Source organism: Aptenodytes patagonicus, chromosome 3 (assembly GCF_965638725.1).
Source record: "Aptenodytes patagonicus chromosome 3, bAptPat1.pri.cur, whole genome shotgun sequence".
NCBI lineage: Eukaryota > Metazoa > Chordata > Aves > Sphenisciformes > Spheniscidae > Aptenodytes > Aptenodytes patagonicus.
Genome location: NC_134951.1, coordinates 79,924,942 through 79,940,545, shown reverse-complemented (window position 1 = coordinate 79,940,545; position 15,604 = coordinate 79,924,942). Strand labels below are relative to the sequence as shown.

The window sequence follows — 15,604 nt, the reverse complement described above, 5'->3', positions numbered from 1 at the left end:
GTTTAATGTGAGAGTGGTATCCACAGATGCTGAGTTTGGGAAAGAGTTCCTTTCAGCAGATAGATACTGATCTAGCAAGGTGGCAATGACTAAAACATGGCTCCTTCCAGCTACCTTAATTCTGGACAAACTTCCACAGTGTCAGACTTAATAAACTGCAATTCACACAACTCCTGGAAGATGTACCACAGTTCCTCCTTTCTCAAGCTATACATAAAAGAAGGAAGAAGATGTACACTCCCTCATCTCATCTTTCACCTGTATGAACAAGCAGTGGAGAAAATAGCCTGGATCAGTCTCTACACCTTCCTTATAACTGGGAGCAAAGACCTGCACCTCAGTTGCCTATTAAGCATATGGGATATAGAAAGGAGAAGGAAGGGAGCATACATTTTCTGTCAACCACCAGTGAAGGAGGAAAGAAATATAAGCTTTTTGAGGCAGGGGGAGACAGAGGAAGAATCTTTCCCTATCACCCGCATGCAAGTACTTAATAAGTTGAATAGTTTCAATATGAAAATAGTTGAATAGTTTCATATGGTAGGCCTTGCAAATAACATCCATTTCATTGCTGGTAATACTGAACTTTCAAAACCTTTATTCCTGAAAAAGTAATGCTTTAATAAAATGTATTAATTTTGAACTATTACTTTTCATTTCTTTTTGTTTTTTAGTTCTTAAATGCCAAATATCAAGATATAGTGCAGTTTGATATAGGCACAAATTCACATAGCACAGATGTCATGCAAATATGTTGAAAATATGTTTTATTTTGCTGACAATACAATCAAAACTTAGGATATGTTTAGAATGTGTTTAATGCCTTGTTAAGGCCAATACTGAAATTGGATCTGTGAAGGGGGAATCTTCTAATTCATAAGGAGCCCTACTGAAATCTGTTCAGCCTACAGATTTTATTCATAACCTTTCACCCCACAACTTCTAGAAAGCCACAGTTGTCATCTGAACAATGTTGCATTTGTGGAATTCCATACGTTACTGCAAGTTTCTCACTAAGTAAAACAGAGTCACTGGCATATATGTATTTAAAGGGATCTAAAATCTAAATCTCATTTGAGTCTCCAAGACAGTCTTTGGACAGGCATTTTTCAATCTGAGGTGAATCTTATACTCACTAAAGAGTGAGTATAAGATAATACGTTCTGTAGTAATGCAAACAGAAAGTATAATAGGAAGCAGTCCTGTAGATAACTATTAAAATGCCATGAATTTCATGAAAAACCTTTTTTGCAAGATTGTGAGGAATTAACTTCTTTTGATCTATATGGCTGCATGTGAATAACAGAAACTTTAAACTCAGTAACTTGGTAGATAATTGAACAGATAAGTACAGGTAGATTTACTACAGAAGAATATTTTAAAGACTAGTTTGGCAAAAGCAAGATACATCATGTTGATTTCAGCTGGTGACTGTGGTGTAAATGCATTCACAGTATACGGTACTTACAGTACTCACAGTACCAGTTATTAAAGACTGAAACTGGCAATAGAGGTTTGCACTACAAAGAAAACAACATACTCAACTGTAGATACAAATTAGTTCTAAATTTCTCTACAATAAAACCTGCTAAGTGAGCAGTAATAACTTCAAACTTCACTGTTTTGCTAGACATTATGTAACTTGAAATTTTTCTACAACAAGGAGTTCTCTTGACCCTCAAATTAATTAGTTTGATTGCTACTTTTATTTTTATTCTTTCCTAAGCCTGCTGGTAGCAGTGAATTGCTTGTGAAGAGCACAGAATGGAATAAAAAGGCTGGACTAAACTAATGTGTTGGAGGGAGGGAAAAACCTTTCTATTTATTAATGTATTCAAAAGACTGTTACAAAACTTTACAATTTAATTATTGGAAGATTATAGAACTGCCTCAGTGCTTCCGCACTGCGTTAAATAAACTGTACGTGCAAGGAGTAATAAATGAAATTGTTAATTTCAGTGCATCCTTAGGGAATAGTAAGAAGGGGGGTTTACATTATTTAGAGCTCCAAACGGATTTGAGTTTATATACAGTAATAAATCTTAACTACATTGTTAATTAACCCTGCCTCAAGCCCCTTTTTACCTTAGGAGTTGAAAGACACAGTGTCTGTTAGGATAACTCACCATTCATATTCTTAAAGATGTTTAGGACTGGGAGGATTTGCCGATAATAGGGCACCAAGGCCTCCCCCACCATGTCAGCTGACACCACCAGGTGCTGGAGGACTTTCAGCGTGATGCAGATGACCTGTCGGTTACGAAGGCTTAGTGCATCTGTGATGTAGAAAGAACAACAGGCAGAAAGCAGAATTAATTTCTAAAATGTAGAGGGAGGGGGAGGAGTCCTCTAATGGACAAATTTAATTAAACTGTACTCTGCTGGGGATTGTAAGTGGGCCTTTATTAGCCCAGCTTTGAAAGATCCCAAAGATGGATTGCAGTCCTGATATTATAAAACACTGCCTTGTCTGATTGTTATTTGTTCCCACAGTTTGTGCTGACTCTTCAGTAACCCAAAGAATGCAGCTCATTATTCCCTCATGCTGCCTGTGTAATACTGGCGTGGTCCAAACAAATAAAAAAATAAATGTTCAGTAAGTACCATTTGGGGCCAATGGAACTGTACAACTGCAAGACAACCTGCAGAGGTTGACAACAGATACATTCTAGTGCAACAATTAGTGTTTGTATGTTTGTACTCATTTATTTCACGACCATTTTATTCATTCAGCTAACAATTCCTACTATTCTGAGAATCAGTACAATGAAACAAATGTTTATAGGAAGAAAAAAACCCACAAAAAAACCTTGTAGCCTTTTTTTAAAAGACACATTCTAGGAAAAAAAAAAAGATTTTGTCTGCCTACTTAGATTTTTCTGTTAGCTTTCAGTGTCATGCTTCTTATCTTATGACACTAAAAGACATTTCATAAATACCTTTTGTTTCTCTTCTCTTCTAATTTTACTAAAAGCAAGTACTTTGTACTCTCTTTTGTAATCAGAAATGAGTCATGCTTGAAATATATTTTTTTTTTTCTTGCAAAATCCCTCTAGTTATAAAACCTCTGAAATTATGCAGCTGGAAGCAATTGTCAAATTTGGTATGCTATTACATATTGGTCTAATTCTCCAGTGTTCTGCCCACTTACATAGACGTTTACATCATTGCACTAGGAAAGCAAAAACTGTAAAAGATAAGCTCATATTCAATGCTATAAGTTTTATAACCACAGAAGTATATAAATATGTGATTCAACATAACATAACGTAAGTATAAACACTTGGAAAAAATTATAGTAACACCGAATTACTTTGGTGTTACAGAATTATAGAACACACCAAATTATAGAACACACCGAAATTTGAAGAGGAGTTACTAACAACTTCTTCAAGAACTGCCTCTTCACACTGAAGTATTTCTGGCACTACATTTTGTCAGTGCCCAGGAATGCCATTTCATAGGGAATGAAGTAGTCTTCTCACACAGGAGCAATGTCAGTTTTTCCATCTCTTTAAGCAAATGCACTGTGCCCCACCCACTTCTGCTTCTTATCGCATGCCTGTCTAGTGTTAAAAATCAGAGCTAGAACTCCGAAGCAAGGGCAAGGCAGATTGGTTGTGTGAATGCGTAGAGACAACTCTTGAAAATCAACTAATAAGCAACCTCCCTTCATGCCTCTTTGCATGCTTATGAACAGCATACCAAAATTACTGTTAAACAACAGAGTTAGAAAGCCCAAGGTATAAAGATACTGCAGTGCACCATAGGGTGATTCCAAGTCAGACAAGTGTTGTTAAATGAAAATACAGACTGAATTCCATACTTCTTATTTGCCAGTTCCTACTGTAGTCATCAGGGTACACCTAATTTCATATTGTCTCTGAGCATATTAATGTGTAGACAGGAAGTCCATCAATATGGCATGCTCACACTAAGTTCCAGCAAAGAGGTTGGCTATTCCAAATTATGCTTTCATGGGTAGACGTTCTAAGGCTGCTTTAGCAAAGAAAGACCCCCAGATACAATTTTAAAGATTAGGTCCAAATCCCAGGCAGGAAAATATTCTCTTACAGAGGAACAGGCATTACGCATTTTCTTAAAGGAGTGACTAGAAGAGGAAGCTCTGGTGTTCCAACGTATAGGTTTATTCATGACTAAATTGTCATACACAAAAATACTAGCTAAGTGAACTAATATGGAAATTATCATTGACACTTGTAATTTTCAGTACAATAATTATTAGTTATTCATACAAACATGAATGAATATTTGTATTCATTTGTATGAATGAATTCATACAAACATGAATAAAATGAATAAAATCAATTATTCATGCAAACACTAATAATTAACTTAAGGGACATCATAAAAATTAATCAATGAATGACAGAAACCACAGCTTCTTAATCCTTAACCAACAAATTGTACCCACTTCCAGGAATAGTTCTTCCTGACTGTAGAAGCTGTCCTAGAGGATGAGAGACCTTATTTTTAGGCATGCAGAGGGTGTCATGTAAGTGGAAATGGCTGTCCAACCACCCCTAGGAAGAACTTTTTTCTGCAGATGGTAGCTCCCAAAGGTTTTCACAGCCTCCTGTTTTCAGAGTTCTGTCTTGTGCAAAGACAACCCTGGTTTGAGTGGAAGCCAAGACTGTCCTGGTAAAGATTAATTCCTTAATAAAGTCAAGAGTGTGAATTATGCCTCATGACTGAGAAGGCATCCCAATGAGTGCAGCAAACTGAACACATACTGAGTCCAGAAGAATGTTTTCAAAGAACAGCTCATCATAGAACCTGTCATGCAAGTTTCCTTACATCTCAGTTGTGCTGTAGGGGTGCTTGCTGGAACTAAATAGTAATACTGGCACTTGTTTCATCTGCATGCTAGAAAATCATCTGGACACTTGTCCAAAAACAGGGGCATCCCATCCTCCATTTGACACACAAAACAAAAGACAGAATTTGGATCAAGATTTTGAGTGCTAAAGTGATGGGTATCGTAGAATCAAACAGACTGCAGAATTTGAGCCTGAAGCCCTTCAAATTGCAGAAATCTGCAGTGTGTGTTAGGAAAACACTTGTAAATATCAAAAGTAAGATCAAATTGACTGCAGAACTGTTGTTATTATTATTAAATATTTGGGCTGTGGCATGCATAGCAGTCAACCAGCTCCTGGCTTGATTACATTAGGCACTGTATAAACATTTAATTAGAGACAGTCCCTGCCCCAAGGATATGTCAATTTCAAACATGTTTATCTTTTAAAAATCTGATAATTATTTTCTGTGTACTACCATCACTGCAGACCATTCTCCCACATGAATCAAAGGAAGAAAATTTTAATGCAGTATATGAAATAAGTACATTTCAACATTTTGAAAAATGTCAGTGATACCCAGAGGTTAACAGAAATGGAAAAAAAGTACTATTATCCTTACACAGGAATAAAGCAGACCATTTAAAACTCTTAGTACAGTACAGCTACATATCCCTAAAGAAGGAAACATGCATAATATCCAAAGTATTCCAATTTGAAAGCATGCTAGGCTGTTGCCTCTTGACCTAGATGTTTGCTGTAAGATGTGGATCTTCATAATAACAGCAAAGTGAATGACCGGTTTGCTTCTCAGTTAAAGATACCTTTCCACTCCCTAAAGGTTTTTTAGAGGACTTCTCTCCCTCAATGGTATATATTTCCCTTTTGGTCATCTGGCATACATGCTATGCATTGTACAATTCTCTTAAGCAGCAATTTTGAAAAAAAACCCAATGCAATAAATTGACTCTGTTGCTTGGTAGTTCCGATGTTTTCTCCTTTAATGCTATATGAACTTGACAATTTTGCTTGTGATGAGGATACACACTTTTCCAGGAGACCCTCCAGCTTAAATAATTGCTCAATGCAAGTATATAATGAAGTATTTACTTCAAATATATTTTATTTTGTACTGCTACAGTTTTTCGAAACAAGTATTTTCTGAAGTTCATCGTAACTTTCTTAAATAAAAGAGAATTTTAAAATGTTAGTAGGTTAAATATCTGGTGTAAAAGCTCAGTATCTGAGTCAGCTCTGTGTTTCTACCATTCAAAGCCACAGTAATAGGTATTTATGAAATTTGAAAGCATATTTGAAACACTGAACATTTTTGAGATGGCAGTTTTTCACAGTGCTGTTTATTAAAGCTTGCTAGCAATGAGCTGATATACAATAACAATTCATTGACAGCTTCAGTGAATTTTTTTTTCATTAAATTTTATTGGCAATTGATGTAAACTTAGAATTTTCTTTCGTTAATTTCCTTTAAGAGCAGAGACTTTTCATAAGATATATGCCACTTGTTTGCTTATCCATTTAGATAGAAGCAGCTTACACATGAAAAAATAGAAATGATTATTTTAAAACATTTAAGTCTTTTCCTTGAGTAGCACTTCTAACATCTCAAAGAAAAGGACCTAGAAGCTATGTAAGTTGATATTTTTTTATTTTTATATTTTATTTTTATGTGGCAGTTTGGAAAATCCTATCTCAGTCTCAGATGTTGCCTATAATAGAAGCCACAGTTCTCATCTTTGGGATTGATACATTTTATAAGCCGGAAATATGACAGCATTTCTCCCAGTATACAGTGGATCTTTTCCATGACACAATGTATTGTCACGGAAGAGATCAAATCAGAACGTTTTTCCCCAAATAGCACATTGATAGCCTAAACTTTACAGAATCAAATCAGATTCCCCAAACTTCCATATCGTCTCTAAATATTAAAGTTTAGATTTTGGTATTTATATTTAAAGTTATGTGGATAATTTAATTCTCTTTAATTTGCACTGGCCTTTAATTATATTCAACCCCTTTTTCATATACACCTGTGAATCTATGTTTAAAATTGCACTGACAGTTTCCATTTTCTATTGAGTTCTCACAAACAAAGATTAAAACCAATTTAGTTTGCATTCATATCTCCCTCCTCCCCGCCCCCCCAATTGGTAAATGAGGCACCTGTTTTAGAAAATTCTTTGCCTGAAGCAGAAAAAGATACATAGAGCAGGTTTCCTGCAGGGCAACAAGCACTCAGGATAAAGATGCTTCGATTGTTGTGATCTACTTAATTTTGTTGATAAAGGGCTTCTTTTCTTAAATTCACAGAGTCAGGTTTGAAGAACTGCTAACATGAAGTGTTCTCAAAAAGCAATTGATTAAAGTGATACATACTTCTTTTATAGATAATTTTGTCCAAAACTTTCAAAATGCATAATACTTAACTACCTGAACTGATATAATAGAAGTATTATGCTAATTTTACAGAACAGTAATGAAGGCTGTTACAAAACACAGTGTTTCAATCAAGAGTGAATAAAAAACAGAATAACAACCTTGTGTTCTGTACTTCTTTAAAGTCAGGTAAGATCCTGATCCAATTTACAATATAGATGTACAGATATTTCTTCCAGTACAACTGAAGGAGTGATATGTTGCAGTGAGGTGATGGGAAGGAGGAATAAGGGGCAAGTCATGAAAACCTTAGGCCAATTTTGTCATCAAAGACTTTGTCCTGTAAAGCCAAAGCCTAAGGCACAGAAAAGGCTAAAATCCATAACTGAATCATTGATACTTGCAAGAAATATGATCTAGCAGAATACTGATGAGAAAGTCAGTGGCTGTTTTTTCAGCTTTAGTTGTGCTTGTAATTGCAGTGGTTTACTAGATCAGCACCTATAAAACTTGAATTCTATTAATATTTGCAGGCCCTGTTTAATTAACTAGTATAAAGAATACACTGAGAAGAGTCCCAAAAACCTTCTCAGTGGCTATGCCAGTTTACAGAGTTTCCATCCATTCCTAGATGTACATTTTTTCCCCTGTGTTGGCTCAAGCTACTAAACTGCACTGAGTACCTACTCTCTCAATGAAAACAGCTTTGTTATCAATGAAATGTAATATCATTTTTTAAAAAGATTTCAGGAAACCAAAGACTGGTAATATTGGCATCTGTACTGCAGAAATTAATACAGTGTTCTAAATGTATTGTAGGTCCTTGAAGAAGAACAATGTCGACAAGAAAAGCCAGTTTTCTTAGACTTCCAAAAGGTATTTGATAAGGTCCCTCACTGAAGGCTTTTGAAACAACTTAACTGCCGTGGTTTCCATATAAATAAATAATTTTTTAGAGATAGGAAATGAGGGCAGCAATAAATGGCCACAGAGGAGGAGTATCATTGGTAGAGCCTTGCAGAAATCTATGCTGAAGTTCATGTTTTTCAGTAGATTCATAGGTGATTTGGAAGAGATGTTTACTAACGACTAACAAAGTTTTCTGATCATACCAAATTATTCCAGATGCCAAAGATAAGGGCTGACTCTGAAGAACTGCAGAAGGACTTTACAGTACAGAATGACTGGGTGATAAAATGGCAGATGAAATTCAGTACTAATAAATGTTAAATATCAATAAATTAATAAATTGAGGAGAGAAGAGCTCTAACACCAACTTCAAAAGTGAGAGATGTTAATTGCAGATTTAACTTTCCAAACATGGATGAGATTTATCTGCACTGAATGAGAAACAGTTTCTCCTCATAGACAGGAGTAAAGAGGAGTAATAAAGAATATAGTTTCTATACCATCTGAAACTACCTGAAATGACCAGTTTTGAGCAGAAGAATGTAATATAAACCTTCTAATTGCAATCACTTGTACTGCTTGATGGAGCCTACAGGGGAGAACTGCTTTGGTATTTAAGAATCAAGGCTTCTTTTTTTTTTTTTTTAATCAGAGACCTTTGTTTTCTTTAAAAGCATTTTAAGTCTATAAAAACAAGTTTGTTTAGAGTTAATTTTCAGTCTGTGATCTTAACAACAGAACTGGTTCTCAAGAGCAACAGTCAGTCAGGAGAAAGGTAACAATTCCATTAAAGATTTAATTTACTTTCTGTAGATGACAGAAATCAACTTACATGGTTTACAGAAATAAAAAGACTACAGCCCAGAAAACCATATTTATGCCACAAAAATATTTCAGCATTCTGTGAAATAAGGAAGTATTTAATGACTATTAAATACTATTAAATACAGTGAAGATATATGAGGAGAAATATAAATGTGCTTAGAACAACTGCTAGCAACAGGTTCAACTTCACTTATCTAAATGCAACACTGACACAGATTTGACATTAAATGGGAATTAACTACACTGTTGTCCAAGACAACAATCCACATTACATGCACATAGAATGTGGAGAATAAGAAAACAGAAATCAGTTTAATTTAGAAATTTATTAAACATTAAAAAGAACTCTGTAGGTGACACTGAGGGAGGACTGCTCTGTGCATTTCTCTGTATCTGGCTCACAAAAAATCTGTTTCCCTTAATGAAACATTTTCAACAAAGTTTAAGGTATCCTTGATCTACTATGTCACAGAAGGGATTTTTAACAGCATAGAAAAAGCCTTGAAAAGGAAAATGTCAATGTTCCTTAGGATGGAGATTATTCTCTTTGGAATCAATCAGAAGTGCTGGTCTGCTGTCTGCAACTGTGCAGAAACAATACTTCCATCTAAGTTACAATTTAAGTGCAAAGACGTGAGCTTTATCGGCTTCTAGGCCTAAGTTCAGATTGCCTACGTGTCCATTTTAGGATTCACAACACAGAACAGAAGAGATTCTGGCAAGTGGGTGATCTAAGATGCTTAAGTGTTTAATTTCATATTATTTTCTTCATTAGCAAAGCTATACCAATATGTTCCTACTGATCGTCTCTACTCACTTACTCCAACTTCTGTGCTATTGTGTACTATTCCTTCATTTGTGATAGTGCAGCTATAAACTAGACCATTGAAATGATCTGAGTTTAAAAGTAATGCCACTCTGAAAAAATTTTGGTTTTATTTTAGGTTGTGGCTTTTTTTTTAATACATCTAGATGTGAGATTCACTGACTTGCTCCACAAACAATTGCATTCACAAAAGTCAGTCGCAATGAACTGGAGTGTGGGAGCTGGAACGATTGGTCACTTTGTGTGTGAATGGATTGGAAACTACGTTGCCAGCAAAGAAAATATAAATGGTAGCATGCTCACTGCCTTTGAAAGGAGAGGAGGTGCTTCCACACACTGTGTTGGATGTCCCTGATGTTACTCATAGAAATATCAGGCAAAGGTGTAGAAACTTCCTGCCCCCTCAGTGTTTATGTCTGCATGTGTGTCGTCTGTCTCATGTTGAATCTGGGGAACTCTGTGGTCTGGAATCTCAGAGTTGCAGAAGCCTAATGAAAGCAAGCAAAAGGACCTACGGCTTTTCTGATCTGGCAATTGTTATGGCAAATGTAATATTAAAAGCAGTAATTTGCCCAAAAAATGAGTATCAAAAGGAATTTTACATTCCCTTAATGACCACACGGAATTTAGAACAGTTTTCCATTGACAAGCACATGGTACAATAGGCATCTCTCACCCTCACATCCCTTTCCTGGCTATTCTTGGCTGGCTATAGGTAATGGTAGGCCACAAGTGAGTTTTCAGATACATCAGTGCATTATTGAAAGACATAGTGGGGCCAGACAGATCCCTCCGTTCCCTAAAAATAAGGGAATTCTCACGTGACCTACAGGCAGCTTTGCTTGCCACCCCCAGGGGTGTGTGTCTGGGTTCTGTTCTGCTCTCTGCCACCGATGCAGTTTGTGATGTGGGGCAAAATTAGCCTCCTTCTACCTCTTTACCTGTCTGCAATATGAAAATAACAATAAGGATCTTTCTGGCAAAGAAGCTATTCTGCTGTGTGTTGTGCATCAGAACTTTCATAATACCTCTACAATGTACTTTGCTGTTGGCCATATATCTCAACTTATGAATCTTTGCTCTAGTTTAAATAAAGTAGACAATGGGTTTGCCTACACCTTCTGTGAAAGGGAGTAAAAAGTCTTAACACCTTAATGTATTCACATTTTCTGATTTTGCATTTTTTTATTTTTAGTTGGATTCCTTACAAGTTTGACATATACAGGTAATTTGTTTTTCCTGGGTTTTATGCCATGCAATGACATAAACAACCTGATTTGACATTAGCAACCTGATCTAGTTGAAGATGTCCCTGCCCACGGCAGGGGGGTTGGACTAGATGACCTTTAGAGGTCCCTTCCAACCCAAACTCTTCTATGATTCTGTGACTATACTTATAAACTATTTTATCATATTTTGTCACTGCAAGGTACAATATATTTTGAATTTTTATTTTGAGAAATCAAAATATATTTTGAACATTTTTCTCTTTGAGAAATCAACGCCTCCAACCTGAGATTTTTTTCTTCCTCTGAATTTCCAAAAATGAGTGCCTTTCAATGTGACAAACAAAAATAAGCAATTATTTTTCAACTAAATAGCATTCTTCCATGTTATTTTAATCATATTTCAGGTATTTTAGGAAAGAAACTGGACCTGTTAATTTCAATTATCTGCCTTTTGTTAGTCATTGCCTGTTTGCATAACCAGAAGAAAATTTGCTGAAAGGATTTGGGCTTACAGTAACCCGCAGATTCATTAAATAATATAATCTTCATCTTTAATGATATAGTGTTCAAAAAGTGTGAACTTTAAGCAAGGACGGGTGGAGGATAGATTTCTCCTTAAATCATTAAAATATAATACAGAATTCTAATATTTAATTTAAAATGTTTTTAGAGAGCAGCTCTTTACTAATATTTTCCTTTGATGAACATGCAGGAGAGAAAACTGCTTTTAAAAGCATTCTATCCATAGAGTTATTTTTCTGTCTTTCTTTTACCCCTTTCCCCTCCATCATATATATTACCTTGCCTAACAATCAATTGATTCACTCTTTCACAGCAGAAATATGGTATTGGTCTAGAAGAAGACTGGCTAATCAGATATAACTCACCCAGTGGGACACTTTAGAGACAGTAATATGTGTAAAACATAGCTGAGTTTATTGTGGATGCAGCTGAGCCACAGAAATGTATAGCTCTGACTACACTGCTATATTACACAGTCACAGCAAATTTAAAAATTCTTAGAAGTACATACTTTCAGATTCCTTGTGATGGCGGTGTCTTTTTTTAATATTAATATGGCTTTAATTAGGAAGAAGCCTTTATCATTGATAATACTTAGACTCATCACACATTAAAGCTGATACAGAAGCTTTTTTAAAATAAAAAAATAAGCACTGTACAATAAAATAAAGCAGAACCAATAACTAAATTTAGCCAGCAGATTCTTGAATGTGTTCCAGCGTCATAAATTATGACTTGATTTAAAACCCATATAAATATCCTTACCTAGCAGTCTCTTTGTACTGCTAAAAGCTGTGTAACAGCTAAAGCTTCCAGGTAATTATTTCTAAGTTAGGTTCTGGTCTCAGGAAGACTTTTAAATCCTAACTGAGTAGCTGCTGTCATAAACTTGCAGTCTTTTCTGAAGAAACGATTTCAGCTTTCAAAAAAAATGATACTACTATAAATATATTTGGGTGGTGTTGGAAATACAGATTTAAAGAAATGACATGATTCCTCTCTTTATGTGTTTCCCTTTTAGAGAGAAAAAACTGTAACATTGTTTTCATAACCTTTCACAAGTGTCACTTACAGAGTAACCATTCTGAATATTATATATTCCTTTTGACATTTTCAAAATCTACAGTAAGATAGAGATAGACATCTATAATTAATCTTTTTTAATGGAGAATAAATTGAATGAAAAACCACAATTCTGACCCTTCCAATACTATTATTCCAGTATTATCAGGCTCCAAACTACATTCCCTTTCCCCTTTCCCAAAACTGTATTTGTCTTTATTCATTCTGTATCACAAATACAATGACTCTGTTTTGTTCTGTATTAGCATGGGTGCTGAATCATCTCAGGAAAACAGGGCAAAGGACAGCAATGATACCATTACTGATCAACAATAAAACAGAAGCCAAGTTTAACAAATATGAGCATCTATTAGCATAGGTGTAGCATGCAGATTTAAGAATCATAATACCTAACTAAAGAAGGATGACGGATCAGAATAATATCTCCTCAAGGTACTGATCTAAAGAAACAGGAAAGGACAAAACAATATATCTGAAAGACTAGGTATTTCAAGAAAAGAAGTTTTAGTTTTAGTGGTATTACACTTGGAGTTTTAGTGGCATCACACTTGTATTAAAATAATTTATTAACTTTCACATAACTTTTCTAGAAAAAACTATGTTTGAATATATAAAAACTTCAGAATTAATATTTTTTTAAATGCCAAAATTTTACATACAACATTAATTAGTCAGGCAGAACTCCCAATTTAGATAGATATATGTATATGCAAAGTAATGAGAATGATCATAGAAAAGATATTTAGTGAATAAATATAAGACAACTGTAGAATAAACAAAAGGACAGAGAGAAACATACTTCCATAAGCTTCACCTGTTGATTTCTCCTGTCATTTTAAATGAACTGGTTTATACAATAATGGATTTACATAATAAAATACAAAATCAGGTAAGAAAATGTCAGTTCACATTTCCAAAGACCAAGAGCCACATTGTAATAAGAAAAACATTAACCAGACAGTCTATTCTTCTGGATTACTGCACGTACCAGGTGATTGAAGGCATAAGCCTTCTGGCCTTATACCTTACTCATGTTTGCAATAATCTCCATGAAATGTACAGCCTTTCATATTTTATTGCTTAATTAGCAACTTGCCAAAAAACTACACTATATAAATGCAATTTCAGGGATTTTTTTTTTCCCACATGTTCACCTACTTTTTATTGGGATAATGAGCTGAGGAATAACAGGAAGAATCTTGTTTCCACCATGTTCCAGCATGTCATGGATTCCTTGACGAGCAAAAAACTCATATGGAAATGTCATTTCACAAAGCCCGTCAAAAAACAAAGGCAGATAGTAATGATAGTCCAGTTTTTCAATCTCTACCTGAAAATACAAAATAAATAAACAAATAAATGCAATTTTTTAATACTAATACAATGTGATCAGGCCGACAGATAATTCATGCCATCTACAGAGGTATGTTTAGTAAATAATAATTCATTTTATATCACTGCAGAATATAATGAAGTCTCAAATATGGTTTATGGGCAGATATTGAAATCCAGAAATATTAGACCGAAAGAATGGAAATTAATATACTCCCATATCTTTTCACTTTTTGATAAGTCAGTACCAGATTCTGGTATTCTTGCTCATACACCTTACTTTGTAAGCTACCCATAGGAATCAAACCAGCCATTTTAAGAATAACATTCTGTTTATTTCAGAAAAATCTGATCTTTACATCTTCACTTGGACACTCAAAAGAACAAATAAGAGAAAGAATCCTGTAACCAACAAATAACCAGCACGGCACAAATATCAATATTTGTACAGAATTCCCAACTTTCTAGAATATTGACCTAATTCTATTTCCTATTAATTTCAGGAGCAGAATTCTGAAGAAATTCCATGGGTCTCTACTATGAAAAAAGGTAGAGAAATTAGGTACCTATTTCTAATAGGAATCTCCCTCCAATCCTAAAATACAAAGCGTGCTAACCTTCCCAAATTATAGACTTTGTGAGGGATTTTGCACTCAGTCCTAGGTTTTTTCCCTTTTCCTTCTTCTACCCTTCTACATCAGCACTCTGATGTTACATACACTCAGGATAGCCAGAGAGAACCAGAATTTGTTTGCTTTCAGCCTGTCAAAGCTCTGAATATAGCTAAGAAGTGACTCAACAGCAAAGCACTTTCTCTGAACAGAATATGATCCTCAAAATCACTTGGAGATCAATACATCTCTTTAGGCATCCACTTCCATCTTTAAAACACTGCTTAGCTGCTACCCTGTTTTTCCAGTGAGATTATATTTTGGAATTGGGTAGATGCTTCCTTCTTCACACCTAACAAGCTTTGTCATATAGACCAAGATGAAGCTCCAAATATCCTAAAAAAAATTTGTCAGGATAAACAAACGAATACCCAGCCCTTGATTTGGGGCCAGTAATCACATTCTCACTTGCATTGTGGAAGAAAAGTCTGAAATAAAGCAGCCAAGAATTGAACTTGGGTTTTACACGTCTCGGGTAAATCCCATAGTCAGCAAGTAGCAGACATAGATTCTTTGTTTGCAACCATGATTCATTTTCCTCCCTGCTTGACTCTGAGCAGATCTGAATCCTGGTCTTGTGCATCTTAGCTACTGACTTGACTGCTTCAGTCTTTCATGTTGAAACTGATCCATCCATGATAAATGAAAATTAATTGGAACAGATATTTGAAAGTAAGTCCTTTACATTTGCTGTGAGCATCTCACTATTGGCAGACCTAGTGCCAATTACATACTTTCATAGTCTCACATGCACAGATTGTTAATCTCTTATAGCAGACTAAAAAGTACAATTGTGTAAGACCTATTCACCTATGTGAATGAAATCAAGTCCGTGTAATGAAGCATGCAGAAGAAGGAACAAATGAAACCCACATTTCCTATTTTCACAACACCATATATGTTGGCTTCTCTGTAATTTTTGCTCATTGGCTTTTTGTTTCACAAGGAAAAATGTCTTTATCAGATGCCTTTAGGGTCAATATCCCAGAG

At 35.1% G+C, this 15,604-nt stretch overlaps 1 protein-coding gene across 3 annotated transcripts in view; it reads right to left on the bottom strand.

The window, feature by feature from the left end:
* PACRG (parkin coregulated) overlaps window positions 1-15,604 on the bottom strand; it is a 266,362-nt gene that overhangs the window by 108,089 nt on the left and 142,669 nt on the right. For all 3 annotated transcript variants that reach the window (XM_076333959.1, XM_076333961.1, XM_076333960.1), the window contains exons 4-5: window positions 13,770-13,941; window positions 2,127-2,276 (exon numbers count right to left, since the gene is read on the bottom strand). In XM_076333959.1, coding sequence (XP_076190074.1) covers window positions 2,127-2,276; window positions 13,770-13,941 — 322 coding nt within the window. The remainder of the gene's footprint in view (window positions 1-2,126; window positions 2,277-13,769; window positions 13,942-15,604) is intronic.